We start from the raw sequence: 18,710 nt of genomic DNA, 5'->3' as shown, positions 1-18,710 counted from the left end.
TTTTTTTTCCAAAATAAAAGGCTCAGCACATTTAAAATCTGTTTGAGAAGATTAAAACTAATTTGAGCTTGTATGTAGAACAATCATCTGGGTAGTCCATCGGGGTACCAGAAGTGGCAAACACTCAGCGGGGTGCCGACCTCATCAAGGCAGCGGGCGGATACATGCTTGCTGTTTGGGTGGCTTATTAGTTACCATTATAGACCTAGTTTCCAGAAGAACACCTTTAGATCCCATTAGGAAACCATCAAAATCAAAAGCACCGGAAATCAGTCATATAACATATCAGTCATATAATCTGTTAAACCACTGGAATTTGTAACATAGTGAAATCATCCAATCAGTTTAGTGACTATTGGACTCCTCCAGAAACCAAGACTCCTTTAGCCTCAGCAAAGTAGTATATGAAGAATATCTTGATTTTACAGTGATTTCTTCTTTTTTTAGAACTTTGTTTTGTACACTTGTACGCAGAAAAAAAATATGAATGGTGGCAAACAACAACATTATGAAGACCTAGTCCAACAATGATTGGTTGTTAAAATGGCTGCTTTAGGCAATTTGAATGTCTTTCCACCCATGTCTTATGACAACTGGCGCTTGTTGGAAGTTTTTATAAATAAGCTTTTGTAAGTGTTTATACAAGTATATGTCAGCTGTCATTAAAAGGCTCGTGTATGTTTGTGTCATGTTGTGTTATGAAGGCTGTCCTGCAGTGAAGTGTTGGCACCGAAGAAGGAAGGACTGTGAGGGTGTTTAATGACCAACATTTGAACCCCCAGCCGGCAGCTCATGTTTCCTGTTCAGTGCTTGTACAGGTATCAGAACGTCAGATGATTTTCTATTGAGATATTGATGAGATGATGCTGAGAGACATCCGTGTAGCTGGGGGAGCTGTACGTTCTTTCTGTGCGGTCTTTATCTCCATGTTACGTCAAATCCTCGCGCGCCTCTTCGCCACCGCGTTGTCTTGGCAACGCACCTGCAGCGTGGTGGCTGAAGCTGGGAGCACGGAGGAGAAAACACGGAGAGGACGATGGAAGAGAGCGCCAGAGAGCTCGACACTGGTGTGTAAAGTCAAAAGCCAGTGTGAAGCGTGGCTCTGACCCCCACGAACATGTCGAATGGCCTTCGGAGCATGATTGTAGAAGCGCCAGCTATGCGGGGAGGCGCGCGGGTCTGAGCGCTAGCTCCGCGTTTGTAAACACTGACTGTTTGCTAACGTTAGCCAACCCAGCTAACGGTAAATGGTTGGTGGTTGTCAGACTGACGTTAGGCTACAGCGAAGACTCGCTTGAGGAGCACAGTTAAATCACCAAACAGCCTTTGTTTCGCACGTTGAGTCTGTAGAGATATCTGGGACTGATAGGACCGCGTTGTGGGCGAAACGAAGAATGTACAGTGCAGGGGGAGAACCTGAATGAGTCGCTGTCTGTCCATGGGCACCTGTATTTGTTAGCTAGGTTACGTTAATAGCGAACGACTGCCTTCGTCATCACGTATGCACCTGTCAGAGGCTATAGGATCATCAAGAAAGCAAAAAATAATAAACAGAACAGGACTTTGTCAGCATGAGTTATTGCTGTTTATTGTAGTCACGTTATTCCAGTGTGCGCGTATACGTGTAATTACAGGGTGCTTTTACCGTTGACGGGGAAAAGAAATGATTTATATTGAAACGCAAGACTACTTACAATGAGCAGTTTTCTTTGCCCAGTGATCAGTTTACATTTTATTTTTCAGTTAGAAAACGTCTGAACATCCAACATTTTATGCCAGACTCTTCAACACTGAGTCAAATAGGTTAAATGGTATATTAATATATAAAGTACAGTCACTGCTGTCATATTGCATGTAAGTTGATCAGTATACTGCATTATATAGGTACTCATTTTTACAAATGACTAATTATATAGTAATTTAACTGCCGTCTACTGAAAGTTTTATTTTCTAAGCGTGCAGATTCCAAGATGAACAGTGACCATTCTAAAATCTGCCTGTTCTGGCTAGGTCACGGTCTGAATAAATCTGAAAAACTGAACAGCCCCAAAGAGGAGGGTAGTTCAAAAGCACACTGGCATCTTCAATTGCTATTATGAAATGCTTTGTTATTTCACGTCTGTAGCTCCATCTGTGCTTCCTCTCTGTTTGGCTGAGGTGGATGCTGAGCCGTTGTTGTGTGTTCCGCAGGCAGCGAGGCAGGAGGAGACGATGCTTTGGTGGGAAATGTGAGCAAACTGACAGTCACTCCTCCAGGATATACAGGAGCACCCAGGAAAGGACATCTCATCTTTGATGCCTGCTTTGAGAGTGGTGAGTAGGCTAAATAATTAGAGCTCTGTCATTCAGGTTATGATTTTTGCTGTTTACATTTGCCTTATATACATACCAGAGAACTGATGCTGTATTAAGCTCTCCTGTCTAGTTAGTCTGCCAGGAATGAGGAAAGAGTTCATTCTAATGAAAGAATAAATACATATGTTTGTTCGCCTACTGGTGCAAAAATCTTATTTTTCACAAACCCCTAATTTTGGGAAATTTATGACATTCTGTGAAATGCGATAAAAACAAGAATCTGATTTGATCATTCTCTTGAACCTTTATTTAACTTTATGAGTGAGAAACTTGACTGTATTTTGCAAATGTACATGCAGCACATTAAAAAAAGTTGCAGCAGGGCAAAATAAGAGTGAAAGGTTTTTAGCATATTCATGTTTCGCTGGTTTTGAATATTTCACAATATGCAGGTTATTTCAGAACGCGTGAGGGAATCATAAATGGGTATTAAAGCAAGTAGATGTATGTTGTGACGCCCCACTTTGTGCCAAATTTAATGAGAGAATTGTCAAATAGTTCAAAAAGAACATTTCTCTAGACAAGATTGCAAACAATTTAAGTCTTTCACTGTGTACCATACAAAATATTGTGAGATTTAGGGAATGCAGAGAAATCTTATTACCAACAGGGGAAGGCCAAAAACCACTGTTGAATATGAGTGACCTTTGATCACCTAGGCAGCATTGCATTAGAAATTGTCATGCTACTGTATTAAATATAGCCACATGGGCTCAGAAGTACTTCAGAAAACACTGTTGCTTAACACAGTCTGTCACTGCATCAAGAAATGCAGCTTGAAACTACATAATGCAAGGAGAAAGCCATACATCAATTTTATGCAGAAACACCACAGATTTCTTTGGGCCTGAGCTCATCTCATATGGTCCGAAAGACCATGTGCTGTGGTTAGATGAGTCCATGTTTCAGTTTATTTTAGGAAATTGGACATCATGTTCTCCATACCAAAGACAAAAGGGAGTGCAGCAGCCATCATCTGTCATGGTATGGGGTGCATCAGTGTCCCTGGCATGAGTGACTTGCATGTGTGTGAAGGCGTTAATATAGAGGCGTATATTGGGGTCTTTTCCCAGGATGTCCCTGCTTGTTTCAGCAAGACAGTGCCAGACCTAATTCTGCATGTGCTACAACAGCATGGCTTCTTAGACACAGAGTGCATGAGTTGACCTGCCTGCAGTCCAAATCTGTCTCCTACTGAAATGTATGGCATGTCATGAAGAGGAGAATCAGGCAATGACGACCACACACTTTTGAGCAGGTGAAGTCTTGTATCAATGAAGAATGGGCAAAAATTCCACTTGCAAAACTGCAACAATGAGTATTCTTTATTCCCAAACGAGAAGTGTGATTAAAAGGAAATGTGATGTAACACAGTGATCAACATGCCTCTGTCCCAGCTTTTTTCAGTGTTTTGCAGGCATCATATTCTAAATTCTTTGCATTTACAAAATGCAATCAAGTTGGTCAGTGAAAACACTGGAAATCTTTTCTTTGCACTTTTTTAGTGCAGTAAAGGTTGAAGTGAATTCATAAATCACAGATTCTTCTTTTTTATTGCATTTTGACTCTTTTGGAAATGGGGTGTTTAGACACTACATATAGCATGAAATAGAACTGTTAATGACTTAGATTTTTGAGAAATTCAGCAACCACCACCAGGTGGGAATATCACATAATTATAGGAAATAAAACTTTTGTAAAAAGAAAAAGTAGTAAGTTAATTTAGCCAAACGATATATAATTAAACACAGTCAAGATAAAACTGTTGTTTTTAATGACTATTTTCACATATTTAATTTAGTAGTGTTACAGTGTTAGTTTTCTCTTCATTTAAACTTTCCTTAAAGGAGAACTTTGACATTTTCTTCACGTTTAGCACACAAAACGTGCATCTGTCATTACTTTCATGAAGTCACTTTTGGAGTGAATGCATAGGTCTTGCTGCATTTCAAAAGGAATTATTCAGAGTGCCCATTACAAAAACATACCACAAAACCACATATAGATCCTGGTGGACATATAACCTAGCCTATTTGTATCATACAAACCCCTTTTTTTACTTTTAGGTTAATCAAATGCTTTAACATTACAACAATTGACTACAAGACTGACTAACTGACTAACAGTTTCTATTCACAGGCCATCAGGCTAGTGAATATCTCACTCACTACCTCTTCCCCCCTCCCATTCTGACCGGTTTAACTTTGGCCAACCTTGCACTCGATAACTGCACCTTACATACTCTGTACTGCTGCTGTCAGAACACTACTGTTTACATCTATTACTTGCACAGAACACTACTGTTTACTGTTTACATCTGTTACTTGCAACATACACTTTATGAACAGTTGCTCTACATACTTACACATACGCACGTATAACTTTAATTTTCTTTCAACTTTGCACATAAAACTGTACTTTTTAACTTTTTACTATTGTTTTTAGTGTTATTCTTATATATTCTATTTTTTTTCTAATCTCTTCTAAGATTTTTTTGGTAAATGGAGGAACAGCAAAGTAAGAATTTCATTGTACAGTGTAACTGCCTGTTCTGCTGTATATATGACAATAAAACTCTTGAATCTTGAATAATGAATATTTTTGCATTCCTCTTGCCAGTTTTTCCAATATAAAAATGATGTTACAATGAAACATTAGGCTGAGACTACGTATTGTAAAAGGCTGTGTGATTACAAATGGCAGCTCTTATCTTATGTTGAGTTGAACTTTCTTGCTGTATAGTGGTAGATAATTCTCAGGGTGCGATATGCTTTTATGGGCTAATTATCTCCTTTTTAAAAGGGAGTAAAAAATGTAAAGCCTGGTGTGAGAGTGCCTGCTCTTTTACCTTGTCTGTCTGCCATGTTGAAAGCTGTAATTAAACAGTGCTGTAATATTTTGAAGAATGCTTTGAGTAAATGGCCTTTGTTTGGCTCTTTTTGCAAGGGTTGAATGAATGGCGGCATAATGAAAATAAAGTGCTTTTTCTGTGACAAGGTCAAGTGGGCAGCTGAGAGCGGATCTGGGTTGGATTGACAGTGAATCAGTAGGGCTCTGGAACAGGCACAATATCATTCTCTGCTGGGAGATTAGGTTCAGGGTCTCCAGCAGATGAGACTCAACTTTCATATTCTTGACAGGCAACCAATTCACTCCACTGCAGGGCCCAGGCTCGCCACTGCCTCTGGCCTCCCTGTGGGATGGCTTTTTAAAGGATTTTTATGCTTTTGGAAATGTTCTATATCGATGCAATTTTAGGATGGACCAGCCTTTTTGGACTTATCACCTTGTTACTTTGTGCTAAGAAAAGTTGAATGAAAGTAGCCCATATGGTTTGGTAGCTTTCGATTGAAAGCTAAAATAGGAGGTTTGAGTTGAGGTACAGAAGCAACACATCACAATATCATGCATTGCAATAGTAGCCTCATATGACAGAAGTCTGAATGTGTGCAGTCAGAGTTTGAAGACATAAACAGGACTGTCTAACAATGTCAGTGAAAGACAATATTGTGCACTTCAGGAGATTGTCAGTGGTGGAAAGCAGCTACGTGCTTTGTATCTTCGTTTCTATTTGTGGGCAGTGAAGGGCAGAGGCAAAAGGACAAGGAATATGATCAACATAAATTTACAGCGCCTGAGTCAATATAAATAAATAATCAGGAGATTTTATAAGTTTCTCTGTTTTCCCTACTGACTGGCCCTGAGGACCTGCGACATTGATTAATGAGCATTGAGCGGCCAGGCAGAGATCAGCTAACATATATGATATTACCCCTATGTCTCAGGCTGGGGAAATTCTCCTGAATGATTTATGGAATTGATATTAATCTCTTTCCAGTAAATGCATTACTGCAAGTTGGAAAAGGGAGAGGAATTGATATTACGGCGCTAATGTCAAATTAATGTCCTGTTGCTGCTTCAGCAAAGCAACACGGAAGCTAAACGACGTTAACCACTTACCCGCTGACAGAGGAGAAGTGACGCTTCTCTGGCACCAATTGCAGCTTTTGGTGTAAAATGTTGTTGAGTGCTGAGCTCCAATGTCACTGAAAGGACATGCCGCAGAGGAACGTTATGGAATATGAAAGCCCTAGATTTGACGCTTAATTACTCATCTCTTAATGCTGAAAATGTAGGCAAGGGGAAGTTTCTATCCAGCTAACTTATGAGCTAAATCTACTGAACCAAACTTTTCATAAACATGCCTTTTTGTGGGTTTTTTTTTTTTTTTTTCCACTTAATTCTGGAATAGTTGGAAGAAGAAACTGCGTGAAATGTAATTGAATTATAAAATAGTCTAAAGTGAAGACATTTGATGAAATCTAATTCTTCTAATAAATGTAGCCAAACAAAACCCATGTAGTTGTACATGTAGTAGTAATGTCAGTTTCTGAAATATAATTGTGAATTCAGTTGACATCTCAATCCTCGATTTACATACCTGTGCTATGATTTGACATTGACGGCTGGGAAATTAACATACTTCACGTATTGCATGTCTTTCAGCATGTTGTATTTTAAAGGTGTGACATCACAGTTCCACACATACTCTCACTTCAGGCTTAATTTATTGCTGAGTGAGTCACAGGAGTTTAAGCAAATGTGTTTACTTGACTCGAAGCTGAGATATCACTCAACTTGCCTCCTGCTGCCAATACAATTGTTTCTCCTTTTCTTTTTCTAAGACAGCTGTCAAGGTTTTGCATAAAATTGTGAATTCAAAGAAATGGCTCATATCTTTAGTATCCAGGTAATAAATTCTAATTGATTTATTAAAACAGTCCATGGTTATGTAAACTGTTTACTGAAGGTATAAAACACCTAATTTACATTTAGATGAGATATATCTCACTTTCTTGTCAGCTGTATGCAGATTAGGGCAGTAGTATATCTTTTCTGAGGCGGTAAGGCCTCCAGGTTCTGAGTCACTTGAAGGAAAAAAATGTTTTTGTCTTTATCTCACTGTCTCCCACTCTTTCTCTCTCACTTTCTTTTGCTCTGTTTTATAGAATTTAAGAAAATGACCCACATTATGCTCTGTGATACAACAAAAATACAATATTTTTTTAATGCTTCTTATATATGGTGGAATTAGAAGCTTTAGATGAACATCTGTAGAGTTTTGAATGCAAATGAGCTTTAGGGGTTATAGTTAGTGCTTTAATAATGACATTTTGCTTATTTTGATTGTAAATTAGCTGTTTTTATTATTTATAATGTTCATGCAGTCTCATGCATTGAGACATGTAGGTACAGATGTGCCCCGCTCTGATTCCTTGTCTCTTGTTATTACATTAGTGTAGGTGTTACTCACATCAGTTCCATAATTATTCCAGGGGAAATATTATGTTGAAAATTGCTCTGCACGTTGGTGTTTCATCAGAGGATCATGTCTTTTGAGTAATAAAACTCATTGACTGCAGCTCCTGATTAAATCTTGTGCCAGTGCCAGTCAGGCGAAGGGAAGGTGTGTGTGTGTGTGTGTGCGTGTGCATGCATGTGTGTGTGAGAGAGAGAGAGAGAGAGATTACATATTGTGTGTGCTTGAATGTACATGTTTGACCGTGTGCCATGGGCATTGCAGTAAAAGTACATTGTGAGCAGTTTTACTGATTGCCACAGTATATAGTAAATTTGGAATAGCATACATTTTTTATAGCATACATATTTTGTCCATCCATCCATCCATTATCTTCCGCTTCTCCGGGGTTCGCGTCGCGGGGGCAGCATCCTAAGCAATGAAGCCCAGACCTCCCTTTCCCCAGCCACTTCCACCAGCTCTCCAAGGGGGATTCCGAGGCGCTCCCAGGCCAGCTGGGCGATATAGTCGCACCAGCGTGTCCTGGGTCTTCCCCGGGGTCTCCTCCCAGGTGGACTCGCCTGTGACACCTCCCGAGGGAGGCGTCCAGGAGGCATCCTAACCAGATGCCCGAACCACCTCAGCTGGCTCCTCTCGACGTGGAGAAGCAGCGGCTCTACTCCGAGTCCCTCCCGGATGACTGAACTTCTCACCCTATCTCTAAGGGAGAGTCCAGACACCCTGCGGAGGAAACTCATTTTGGCCGCTTGTATTCGCGATCTTATTCTTTCGGTCATTACCCAAAGCTCATGACCATAGGTGAGGGTGGGAACGTAGATCGACCGGTAAATCGAGAGCCTTGCCTTATGGCTCAGCTCTTTCTTTACCACAACAGACCGGTAAAGAGCCCGCATTACTGCTGACCCAGCACCAATCCGCCTGTCAATCTCCCGCTCCCTTGTACCATCACTCGTGAACAAGACCCCGAGATACTTGAACTCCTCCACTTGAGGCAAGAGCCTATCCCCGACCCAGAGAGGGCTCTCCACCCTTTTCCGCCTGAGAACCATGGTCTCGGATTTAGAGGTACTGATTCTCATCCCAGCCGCTTCACACTCGGCTGCAAAACGATCCAGCGAAAGCTGAAGTTCGCGGCCTGATGTCCCCAATAGGACTACATCATCTGCAAACAGCAGCGATGTGACCCTGAGGTCACCAAACCGGACACCATCCATCCCTTGACTGCGCCTAGAAATTCTATCCATAAAAATTATGAATAGAATCTGTGACAAAGGGCAGCCCTGACGGAGTCCAACTCTCACTGGGAACGAGTCTGACTTACTGCCGGCTATGCGAACCAAACTCCAGCTTTGTTTGTACAGGGCCTGAATGGCTCGTAGCAAAGAGCCATGTACCCCGTACTCCCGAAGCACCTCCCACAGAATACCCCGGGGAACACAGTCGAATGCCTTCTCCAGATCCACAAAGCACATGTGGACTGGTTGGGCAAACTCCCATGAACCCTCCAGAATCCTGGAGAGGGTGAAGAGTTGGTCCAGTGTTCCACGACCAGGGCGGAACCTGCACTGTTCCTCCTGGATCCGAGGTTCGACTATAAGCCGGACTCTCTTCTCCAGTACCCCTGCATAGACCTTGCCAGGGAGGCTGAGGAGTGTGATTCCCCTGTAGTTGGAACACACCCTCCGGTCCCCTTTTTTAAAAAGAGGCACCACCACCCCAGTCTGCCAATCCAGTGGCACCGCCCCCGATGTCCACGCAATGTTGAAAAGGCGTGTCAGCCAAGACAGCCCCACAACATCAAGAGCCTTGAGGAACTCAGGGCGGATCTCATCCACCCCTGGAGCCTTGCCACCAAGGAGCTTCTTAACTACCTTAGCGACTTCGGCCTCAGTAATGGACAAGCCTATTCCCATGTCCCCAGACTCAGCCTCCTCACTGGAGAACGTGTCGGTAGGATTGAGAAGGTCCTCAAAGTATTCCTTCCACCGGCCAATGACGTCTTCAGTCGAAGTCAGCAGCACACCATCTCCACTATATACAGTGCTAGTGGCACACTGCTTTCCCCTTCTGAGTCGCCTGACGGTTTGCCAGAATCTTTTCGGAGCCGACTTAAAGTCACTTTCCAAGGCCTCACCAAACTCCTCCCATACACGGGTTTTTGCCTTGGCGACAACTGAAGCCGCAGATCGCTTGGCCTGTCGATACCTGCCAGCTGCCTCTGGTGTCCCACAGGCCAACCATGCCCGGTAGGACTCCTTCTTCAGCTTGACAGCATCTCTCACCTGGCGTGTCCACCACCGGGTTCGAGGATTACCGCCCCGACAGGCACCAACTACCTTACGGCCACAGCTACAGTCAGCCGCTTCAGCAATGGAGGAACGGAACATGGCCCATTCTGAGTCAATGTCCCCCACCTCCCCCGATATCTGGTCAAAGTTCTGACGGAGGTGTGAGTTGAAGATCAATCTGACAGGTTCTTCTGCTAGACGTTCCCAGCAAACCCTCACTATACGTTTGGGCTTGCCTGGTCTGACCGGCATCTTCCCCCACCACCTGATCCAACTCACCACCAGGTGGTGATCAGTTGACAGCTCAGCTCCTCTCTTTACCCGAGTGTCCAAAACACATGGCCGCAAGTCCGATGACACGACTACAAAGTCAATCATTGAACTGCGGCCTAGGGTGTCCTGGTGCCATGTGCACTTATGCACATCCTTGTGTTCAAACATGGTGTTCGTGATGGACAAACTGTGGTTTGTGCAGAAGTCCAAAAACTGAACACCACTCGGGTTCAGATCAGAGAGGCCATTCCTCCCAATCACACCCCTCCAGGTCATGCCCACGTGAGCGTTGAAGTCCCCCAGTAGGACAATAGAGTCTCCAGGAGGAGTACTTTCAAGCACCCTTCCCAAGGACTCTAAGAAGGCTGGGTACTCTGAACTGCTGTTCGGTGCATAAGCACAGACAACAGTCAGGACCCGTTCCCCAACCCGAAGGCGTAGGGAAGCTACCCTCTCGTCCACCGGAGAAAACCCCAACATACAGGCACCGAGTCGAGGGGCTATGAGAAAGCCCACACCTGCCCGCCGCCTCTCACCATGGGCAACTCCAGAAAAGAATAAAGTCCAGCCCCTCTCAAGGAGATTGGACCCAGAGCCCAAGCTGTGTGTTGAGGTGAGCCCGACTATATCTAGCCGGTATCTCTCAACCTCGCGCACCAACTCAGGCTCCTTCCCCACCAGTGAGGTAACGTTCCAAGTTCCAAAAGCCAGTTTCAGCAACCGAGGATCAGAACGCCAAGGCCCATGCCTTCGGACACTGCCCGATCCACAACGCACCGAACCCCTACTACTGCCCCTCCCATTGGTGGTGGGTCGATGGGAGGGGGGACTCATGTAACTCCTTCGGGCTGGGCCCGGCCGGGCACCATGAGTAAATGCCCGGCCACCAGACGCTCGCTGGCGAGCCCCTCCCCCAGACCTGGCTCCAGGGTGGGGCCCCGGTAACCCTGTTCCTGGCAGGGTACACAAGTCCTGCTTTTGTGTCTTCATAGGGGTTATTATGGATCACACTTTGTCTGACCTGTCACCTAGGACCAGTTTGCCATGGGAGACCCTACCAGGAGCTTTTGCTCCAGACAACATAGCTCCTAAGATCATTCAAGCACGCAAACCCCTCCACCACGATAAGGTGGTGATCCAAGGAGAGGTACATATTTTGTGTACCAAAATAATTTGAATTTGTATGACTATTTTGTAGCACTGCACCCATATGGGAGTTCTAGGTTGATGCTAATATCTGATATTTTCATTTACATTTCTGTACATATAACATGTATTTGTAGAAGGTAGGAAAATTAAGTGTTGTCAAATACTTACTGTTTCATTTAACCATGAAATCTAATCATCAGTCTGATGCTTATGTGTTTTTTAATACTTGCAGATACATTATGTTACAGATAAAAGTATGTGGACACCTTACCATCACACCTACACTAGCTTCTTGGACATCTTATTCCAAAAGTGTGGCCATTATTATGAAGTTGGGAGGGCTCTCTCCAAGATTTTGGAGTGTGAGCATTGAGTCAAAAGTGCATTTGTGAGGTCAGGCACTGATGTTGGATTAGAAGGCCTGGCAAGCAACCGATGTTCCAATTCATCCCAAAGGTGTTAAGTGGGGTTGAGGTCAGTGCTCTGTGTAGCCCCCTGGAACTCTTCCACTCCAAATTCCTCAAACTCTGTCTTTATTGATCTTGCTTTGTGCACCGGGGTGTATGTTTCCAACTTTGTGGCAACATATAATTGTCTAAAATGTCTTTGTGTGTTGTAGCATTAACATTAACCTTCACTGGAACTAAGGGGCCCAGCTCAAACCCTGAAAAACAGCTCCAGACCATTTTCCCTCTTCCACTAAGCTTTTGGCACTATGCAGCCTGGTAGGTAGTGTTCAGCTGGCATCTGCCAAACCCAGATTCAGCCATCAGACTGCCAGTGAAGTGTGATTCATCACTCCAGAGAACATGTTTCCACTGCTCCACAGTCCAGTGGCAGCATGCTTTATACCACTTTGGCTGACGCTTGGTATTGTGTATAGTGATCTTAAGCTTGTGTGCAGCTGCTTGTTGATGGAAACCCATTAGTTCTTGGGCTGATGTTGTTTCCAGAAGTAGTTTGGAAATTGTAGTTTGTAATGCAGCATAGCATAGGTAGTCAATTTTTTACCTGTTACAGGCTTTAGCACTTGTTTTGCAAGTTTGCTTGGTCTACCGCTTCATGGTTTAGTTGTTGTTACTTCTAGGCACCTCCTTTTCACAATAATGCCACTTACTGTTGACCAGGGCAGGTGTAGCAGGGCAGAAATTTCATAACTTGTAGCCAAGTATGGTATTCCATGAAAGTGGCAAGTATAAAGTCACTGATATTTTCAGTACAACCCATTCTACTACCAGTGTTTATCTACGGTGATTATATGACTGTGTGCTTGATTTATGTGCCTGTTAGCAATAGAGTGGCTGTAACACCTGAAGCCAGTAAGTAGGACGAGACAAGGGCTAAACTGCTGTAGGCTAAATAGGTGGATATATGTAAATACACTGGTTGAATTCATAACGGGCTGTTTTTTTTTTTGCAGTTTAGTTTCCAGTTTTGGTACCATGGTATGTTTAGAACACTTTTATTTAAAAAAGTCAAATTACTATTATTTTCTCAATAATATGGGCTCTTTACATTGTTCATTGTAATGATGGTATGTCTTCATCAAGCTGTTGCAAAAGCTAGTTGTCTAGTCAGAACTGGACCTTTGCTATGGGACCTTTGCTGTGAGACTAATAATGAGGATGAATAGTTTACTGCTGATGGAGCTTTAATTGTTTTGTGTTTTCTTGTCACTAACTGGGGGTTTTTGTGTGTCTCTCATCCCCCATCTTCCCTCAGAACTCTTCGTGTCACACTAGCAGAGTACATGTACTGGATGAATGATTATAGTCACTGCCAGAGAGAGAACGAGAGAGAATGAAAGAGACAGAAGGGACAAAAAGCAGCCAGACTTGCTGTGAGAGATTTATACACTTTAGAGCTCCCCAGAATCAAGACAGTCGGCTCCCCATTGATTAAAGAAGTGGGGAACATTCTAACAATCAAGCTCCATGCTTAGCACAAGTGGCAGCAGGCATCAGCAGGGCTCGGAGGGGATCAAGTGTGCTTCTTCTGATATTAGGCCACTATAAATGTTTCATCACTTCAACAGAAGTATGAGAAAAACATAGGCTGTGGTGAGGAAAAAAAGATGTTAAGGTCTTTTTTGAGTTTTGCAAGTTTTGTTTCTACTGATATTCTGATATTGACATTTGCTAGTGTGGGATTTCCCTTTGTGGTGTTTGTAACTATTATTCAAGAATGTCTTTGTTTCATTTTTTATTATTCAGGTATATTCTGCTAGCAGAAAGCAGCAGTCCTGCTTCTGTTTTTCAGCTTTTCATGTTCATCTCCTACCCTGGGCTGTGGCGTTACTCAGCCCTGAGCCTGCAGGAAATGTCCAGCACTGTGAGACCATGAACACAGAATTTTGCACTGTTTTCCTCCCAATTCGAGGCCACTCTGATCATCTAGCCAAGGCTAACAGCCAAGGCACTTCCCTTTTACACTGCTGCAGCCTTCCTCTCCCTGTCTTCTCAATAGATCCTCACTCACTTTATGCTCAGAGTGGAAAAGCAGTAGAATGTTTAATGGATAGGTTAGACTGGGGATAAGTTAGACTTGTGTTTTGTTTCTTTTGTTGGTACACCTATGATTTTTTTTTTGTGATTGCCGTGGACAACAAATTTAACTGGAAAGTTAATTCTACTGAAAATGAAGGGTGGTAAAAGTATACCACTATTAGTGCTTCTGGAAGGGAAAAGAAAAATAAATAGGTTAGTCTCTCATGCCTTAAATGTCAATGTTGTTGTCCTCACAAGTTCAGCCCCAGCAATGGCCGTTCTCAATTCACCTTCAGACATAAGCTGACATTATGATTCAGTGGCTGAAATAGATTTCGTATTGCTCTGTGCCAGGACGTGTACCATTTCACCAAGGGCGTGGTTGTCGATTGTATGATCCGTGGCTACTATGTGTACTTATTTCAGAGCAAGGCAGGCAGGCAAATGGCTATCTCAGAAGTACACAAGGAAATGAAACAGGTGATAATATGAGCTGACATTCTCGCCGTTGCCCTTGTTTACCTTTGATCAGAGCCCCATGGTCCAGCTGGTCCTGCTTTCTGCCGATTGGAGCATGAGCTGCAATTCTGCCTGATTGCTGATTACACATACATGCATGGAAATGTCATGGAAGGCACATAAGTGTCTTGCCTTGTAGTCAATCTGTTGTGCTCAGAATGTCAGATGATGTTTGTTTTTGGTGACTGGGGTAAAACTAATGCTTGGTAATGTGACCTTAGGGGTGTAGTGCATTGACTGTAAAAAAAACATGATTCAACAGCCTCAATTTTGGAAATAAATAATTGGTGATAATTAATATTCAATAAATGTCCATTCTTTGTTCTGGTGAATATTTTTAAATGTAAATATAAAATTAAAAGCCTGATGGATGTTTCCTATATTCTTCTACTAGGTAAACTGCGATTATTGAATCAAATTGTGGTGAAATTTGAGATTTTATTGTTTACTGAATCGATTCCCAAAGAATCATTGTCTTCATAAATCTTCATGAGGTCAGAGATTTAAAACCTGTGTCCTGTGCATTGTGTAAGATGTACAGAAAAGGCTGGCAAAAATTCTTTGAAATGAATGTTGTTGTTTAAGTTTTATGTTCCCTGCTGTACCGTGACATAATGTGCCTTTAAATTAACAACCTTTGTCTTCTGCACAACCCTTAGTGTCACCCATAGGATCCATTAAAATGTGAATATTGCCTTATACTGTATCTAAAGCTCTACTTAAACAGCCACATTTTAAGTCCTATAGCATATTTCCACCTTCTACTACTTAGTTTAGAAACTCATTCATACCTATAGGCTGTGCTCATGAATGTGATACATACTTCAATTAGCACACTTCATGTACTCTTTTCAGCGCTTTATAATGGGCTGTATGGGAATGAGTTGCACGTATGGGCTTTACACCTTCTACTTGACAGTTATTAGTGTGAGATTTACTCAGTGCACAACTGCTTTAAAATAAATAGAATCTGTCAAGCTAAAGTTGGACATCAACCCCCACTAGAAGAGACTTTAAAAACATGGCTGCTCTGAATATCTGGAGGTGAGAATGGGTTTTGTGTGTGTGCATGTGTGCATGCTTTTCTTAAGTTCTTTAGAGGTAGTGTGGCTACCTAGGAGAGTTTTAGTCTCTTGTCACTGCTTGCATTTTTGAACTTTTGGTGGAACAGGAATCTATAACTCAGGTAGGAAAAAACAAAGTTTAATTTGGAAATAGATAAGCAGTTATAGGTGCAGCCTTTTCATAAGCATATGGTCTCACATACATAAGGAACTTAACATGGTATTGAGGGAGAGAGAGCTGTTCTAGATCATTTCTTTTTTAAAAGAAAATCTTTAACCCTTAGAAATCGCAGTTGTCGCTGGTGATACTAAAAGCATGGCTTAATTTGATATGAATTATTTATCATTGAAACAAGTGGGGAAAATTACAAGGCTGGATTCTAAACTTAGTATTGAAACCTTTTTTGTGTTCGCAAAAAGAAAAGGAGATATTTCATTAAGTTATAAATTTGATGAGAAATATTGTCGTGCACACAGTTTTTTGTGGAAAGAAGAACAGAAGATTCTTGCCCACTTTGTCATTCTCGACATTGAAGCAAACAGAAATTGTGGGAAGTACAGACTCAGAGGTGCCGACAGAATATAAAAATGAAAGGTAAAAGTAATTTGTTAATAAGTCACTGTAATTAGTTATGTAATTGCATAATAGTAATAACTCAACTTCTAAAGGACCTACACAAAAAGGTTTTCATAAAACAAGACATGCAAAGCGATGACGTTTCATCAAATCTATATAATAATCAAATATCTCCTCAGACAGTTCCAAGTCCAGCTAAACCTCTTAGAATGAGCCACAGTTGTTGCGCTGATAAACATTAGACTCATTTATTGCACTAGGTCAGCAACAAGCGACTATTTTAATATAACCTGTTGATTATTGAGATGAATTACCAATTATTTGGATTATGAATCACTCAATTACCAAATAACGCTTATGTAGCTATCAGCATTTAAATTGCATTGAGGTTCTTTTGTGCATTTGCTAACTAACAATAAAGACAAAGACAAATACCTTATTACAAAGTTAATTGTTTTAATGAACTTTCTTGCTAATACCAAAAATAAAATAATATATTTTTGCTGTCATCATTTGAAATCAATGATGTGCAAAGTAGCAGCAATAAAACTAAATCAGTATTCCCCTTAATTTACACCAACAGGTTCTCTGTGCTTCACCAACCACATGGCCATATCTACACAAACATCACACCAACATGAATGTGGTTCACTGCATTCTCTCCGTTATATAATCCTGTTATGCTTTTTGAGTGCAATATTATTGAAGTAGCATAATTTTGGACAGAATCTTTCTTAAACTGCATCTCTGTAAAGGCACTGAACGTGCTCCAGCAGCGATGTTGACCACCCCAAAATAGCATTGCGTTGATGTGCCTGGCTGAACCTAATGAGGCATCTGTGTATGTATATCTATGAGTAGCGCAATCCCCAACCATAAATGTGAGTTACGTTCAAATTTAGCAAGCATTGGCAAGGGTGTGGCAAACCTGTTCTCTATGAGGTTAAATTTGAACATTTTTGTGTAAAAATTCCATGTCAGTGGTAACCTTTTGTCCAGGTGCCTTGTATGTTTGCAGAAAACTACCTCCTGAAATTGTTTCCGAGAGGTTTGGGAGCATTCTGTTGTGTTCGCCTAATTTGGACACACCAGTGCCCTCAACGTTAAGACAACAATGCTGTGTTTAAAACTGCAAACATTTTTTGGAAAGTGAACAGGGTCTCTGTGAATAGTAGTTACTTTCCTCTTTGTTCTAACTCTATTAACGATACCAGAGAACATGCATTTCAGAATAGAGGTGTTAGAGTATGGCTTTTAAGTAAGTAAGTAAGTAAGTGATACTGTTTTGATCCCACAACCGGGGAAATTCCACCTCCGCATTTAACCCATCCGTGAAGTGAAACACCACATACACACTAGTGAACACACACACTAGGAGGCAGTGAGCACCCTCGCCCGGAGCGGTGGGCAGCCCTATCCACGGCGCCTGGGGAGCAGTTGGGGGTTAGCTGTCTTGCTCAAGGACACCTCAGTCATGGACTGTCAGCCCTGGGGATCAAACCAGCAACCTTCCGGTCACAGGGCCAGATCCCTAACCTCCAGCCCACGACTGCCCCAACAACATTAACATTGTTGTGCTAGCACAACTGTCTTACCGAGATGTAACCTCTTCATCCAGTTTCCTCTTCAGATGCTCCAACAAGGACGATGTGCTCCCATGCCAGCTATGATTGGCTTTACAAATAGCACAACTGACAACCTTTTTGGAGTTAGGTGTGAAATGCTCCCACTTTTTGTTGCTGTGGCATCTCACCTTCCAACTTTCCAGTAAGCAGTAATGTCAAAAGATTATTAGTGTGAGAAACACGCCTGATAACATCACCAACTAATTGACTATTAAACTGGTGGCCATCTAATTTGGTCATCGATTTTACTCGACTAAGTTGATTAATCATTGCACTATTTTGCATTCTCCTTGTATAGATTTAATAGAATGAAACTTTCAGAATCATTTAGTGAATTGTTGATCACAGTTGGTGTCAGCTAACATAAACTCATAATCTCTGTTTTCTAGCTAAAAGCTAAACAAGGTGAAAAAAGAATAGAATTAAAGTTAGCTGAGGTAAGGGAGCCTTAGTGTTTGTTTGTTTATCTTCAGTTGGCTGTCTTTCTCTTTGTAAACTGCAATCCACTTGTTGATTTAGTGGTATAAAAATGCTGAGTGGCAAGCTGTGGTGCTCAGAGAAAGTGAACAGTGCCGAGAGTCGCCAAGCGCTGGCGTTCATCAGTGTTCACCTTCAGAATTCTTTGGATGTTGTGTGGCACAACATGGTATGCAGACTTGGTATACCAGACTCCACCTAATAAATGACATAAGTAGCTGTTTAGCACCTTGTGGACCCCAGTGGGCTCCCTTAACAACTTCTGGGTTGTTGTCTAAGATGCTTGAGTGAGGGAGAAAAATACAGCTGTTTAATAATTTCTCAAAGAACAATGCATACAAAAGGAGAAGATGAGAAGAAAAACCTTAAATGTTGTTGCTTTTGGTGGTGTTAACCATTTTTAAGCATTATGCATTTGTTTTGACTTGTAGGTGGACAACAAAAAGCGGTGGGTCTGTATATAGAAACAGGTGTTACAACTTAACTAAATTTAACAAACAGATGCAGGTTACTCATTTTACAACAGAAGTTGACAACTTTCTCTGTTAACCGAAATTTAGATGCTTATTAGGACACA

General features: G+C 41.9%; 1 protein-coding gene across 1 annotated transcript in view; it reads left to right on the top strand.

Moving 5' to 3' along the window:
- Window positions 1-930: 930 nt before the first annotated feature.
- Window positions 931-18,710, top strand: part of agbl4 (ATP/GTP binding protein-like 4) — a 495,015-nt gene continuing 477,235 nt past the window's right edge. Inside the window, exons 1-2 of the mRNA XM_017693529.2 lie at window positions 931-1,067; window positions 2,191-2,313. Of these exons, the coding sequence (XP_017549018.1) occupies window positions 1,037-1,067; window positions 2,191-2,313 (154 nt within the window). The 5' untranslated portion in view covers window positions 931-1,036. The remainder of the gene's footprint in view (window positions 1,068-2,190; window positions 2,314-18,710) is intronic.

The sequence above is a fragment of the Pygocentrus nattereri genome, chromosome 28 (genome assembly GCF_015220715.1).
Source record: "Pygocentrus nattereri isolate fPygNat1 chromosome 28, fPygNat1.pri, whole genome shotgun sequence".
Taxonomy (NCBI): Eukaryota; Metazoa; Chordata; class Actinopteri; order Characiformes; family Serrasalmidae; genus Pygocentrus; species Pygocentrus nattereri.
Note: the sequence above shows the minus strand (reverse complement) of the source record. Positions and strands in the feature narration are given on the sequence as shown.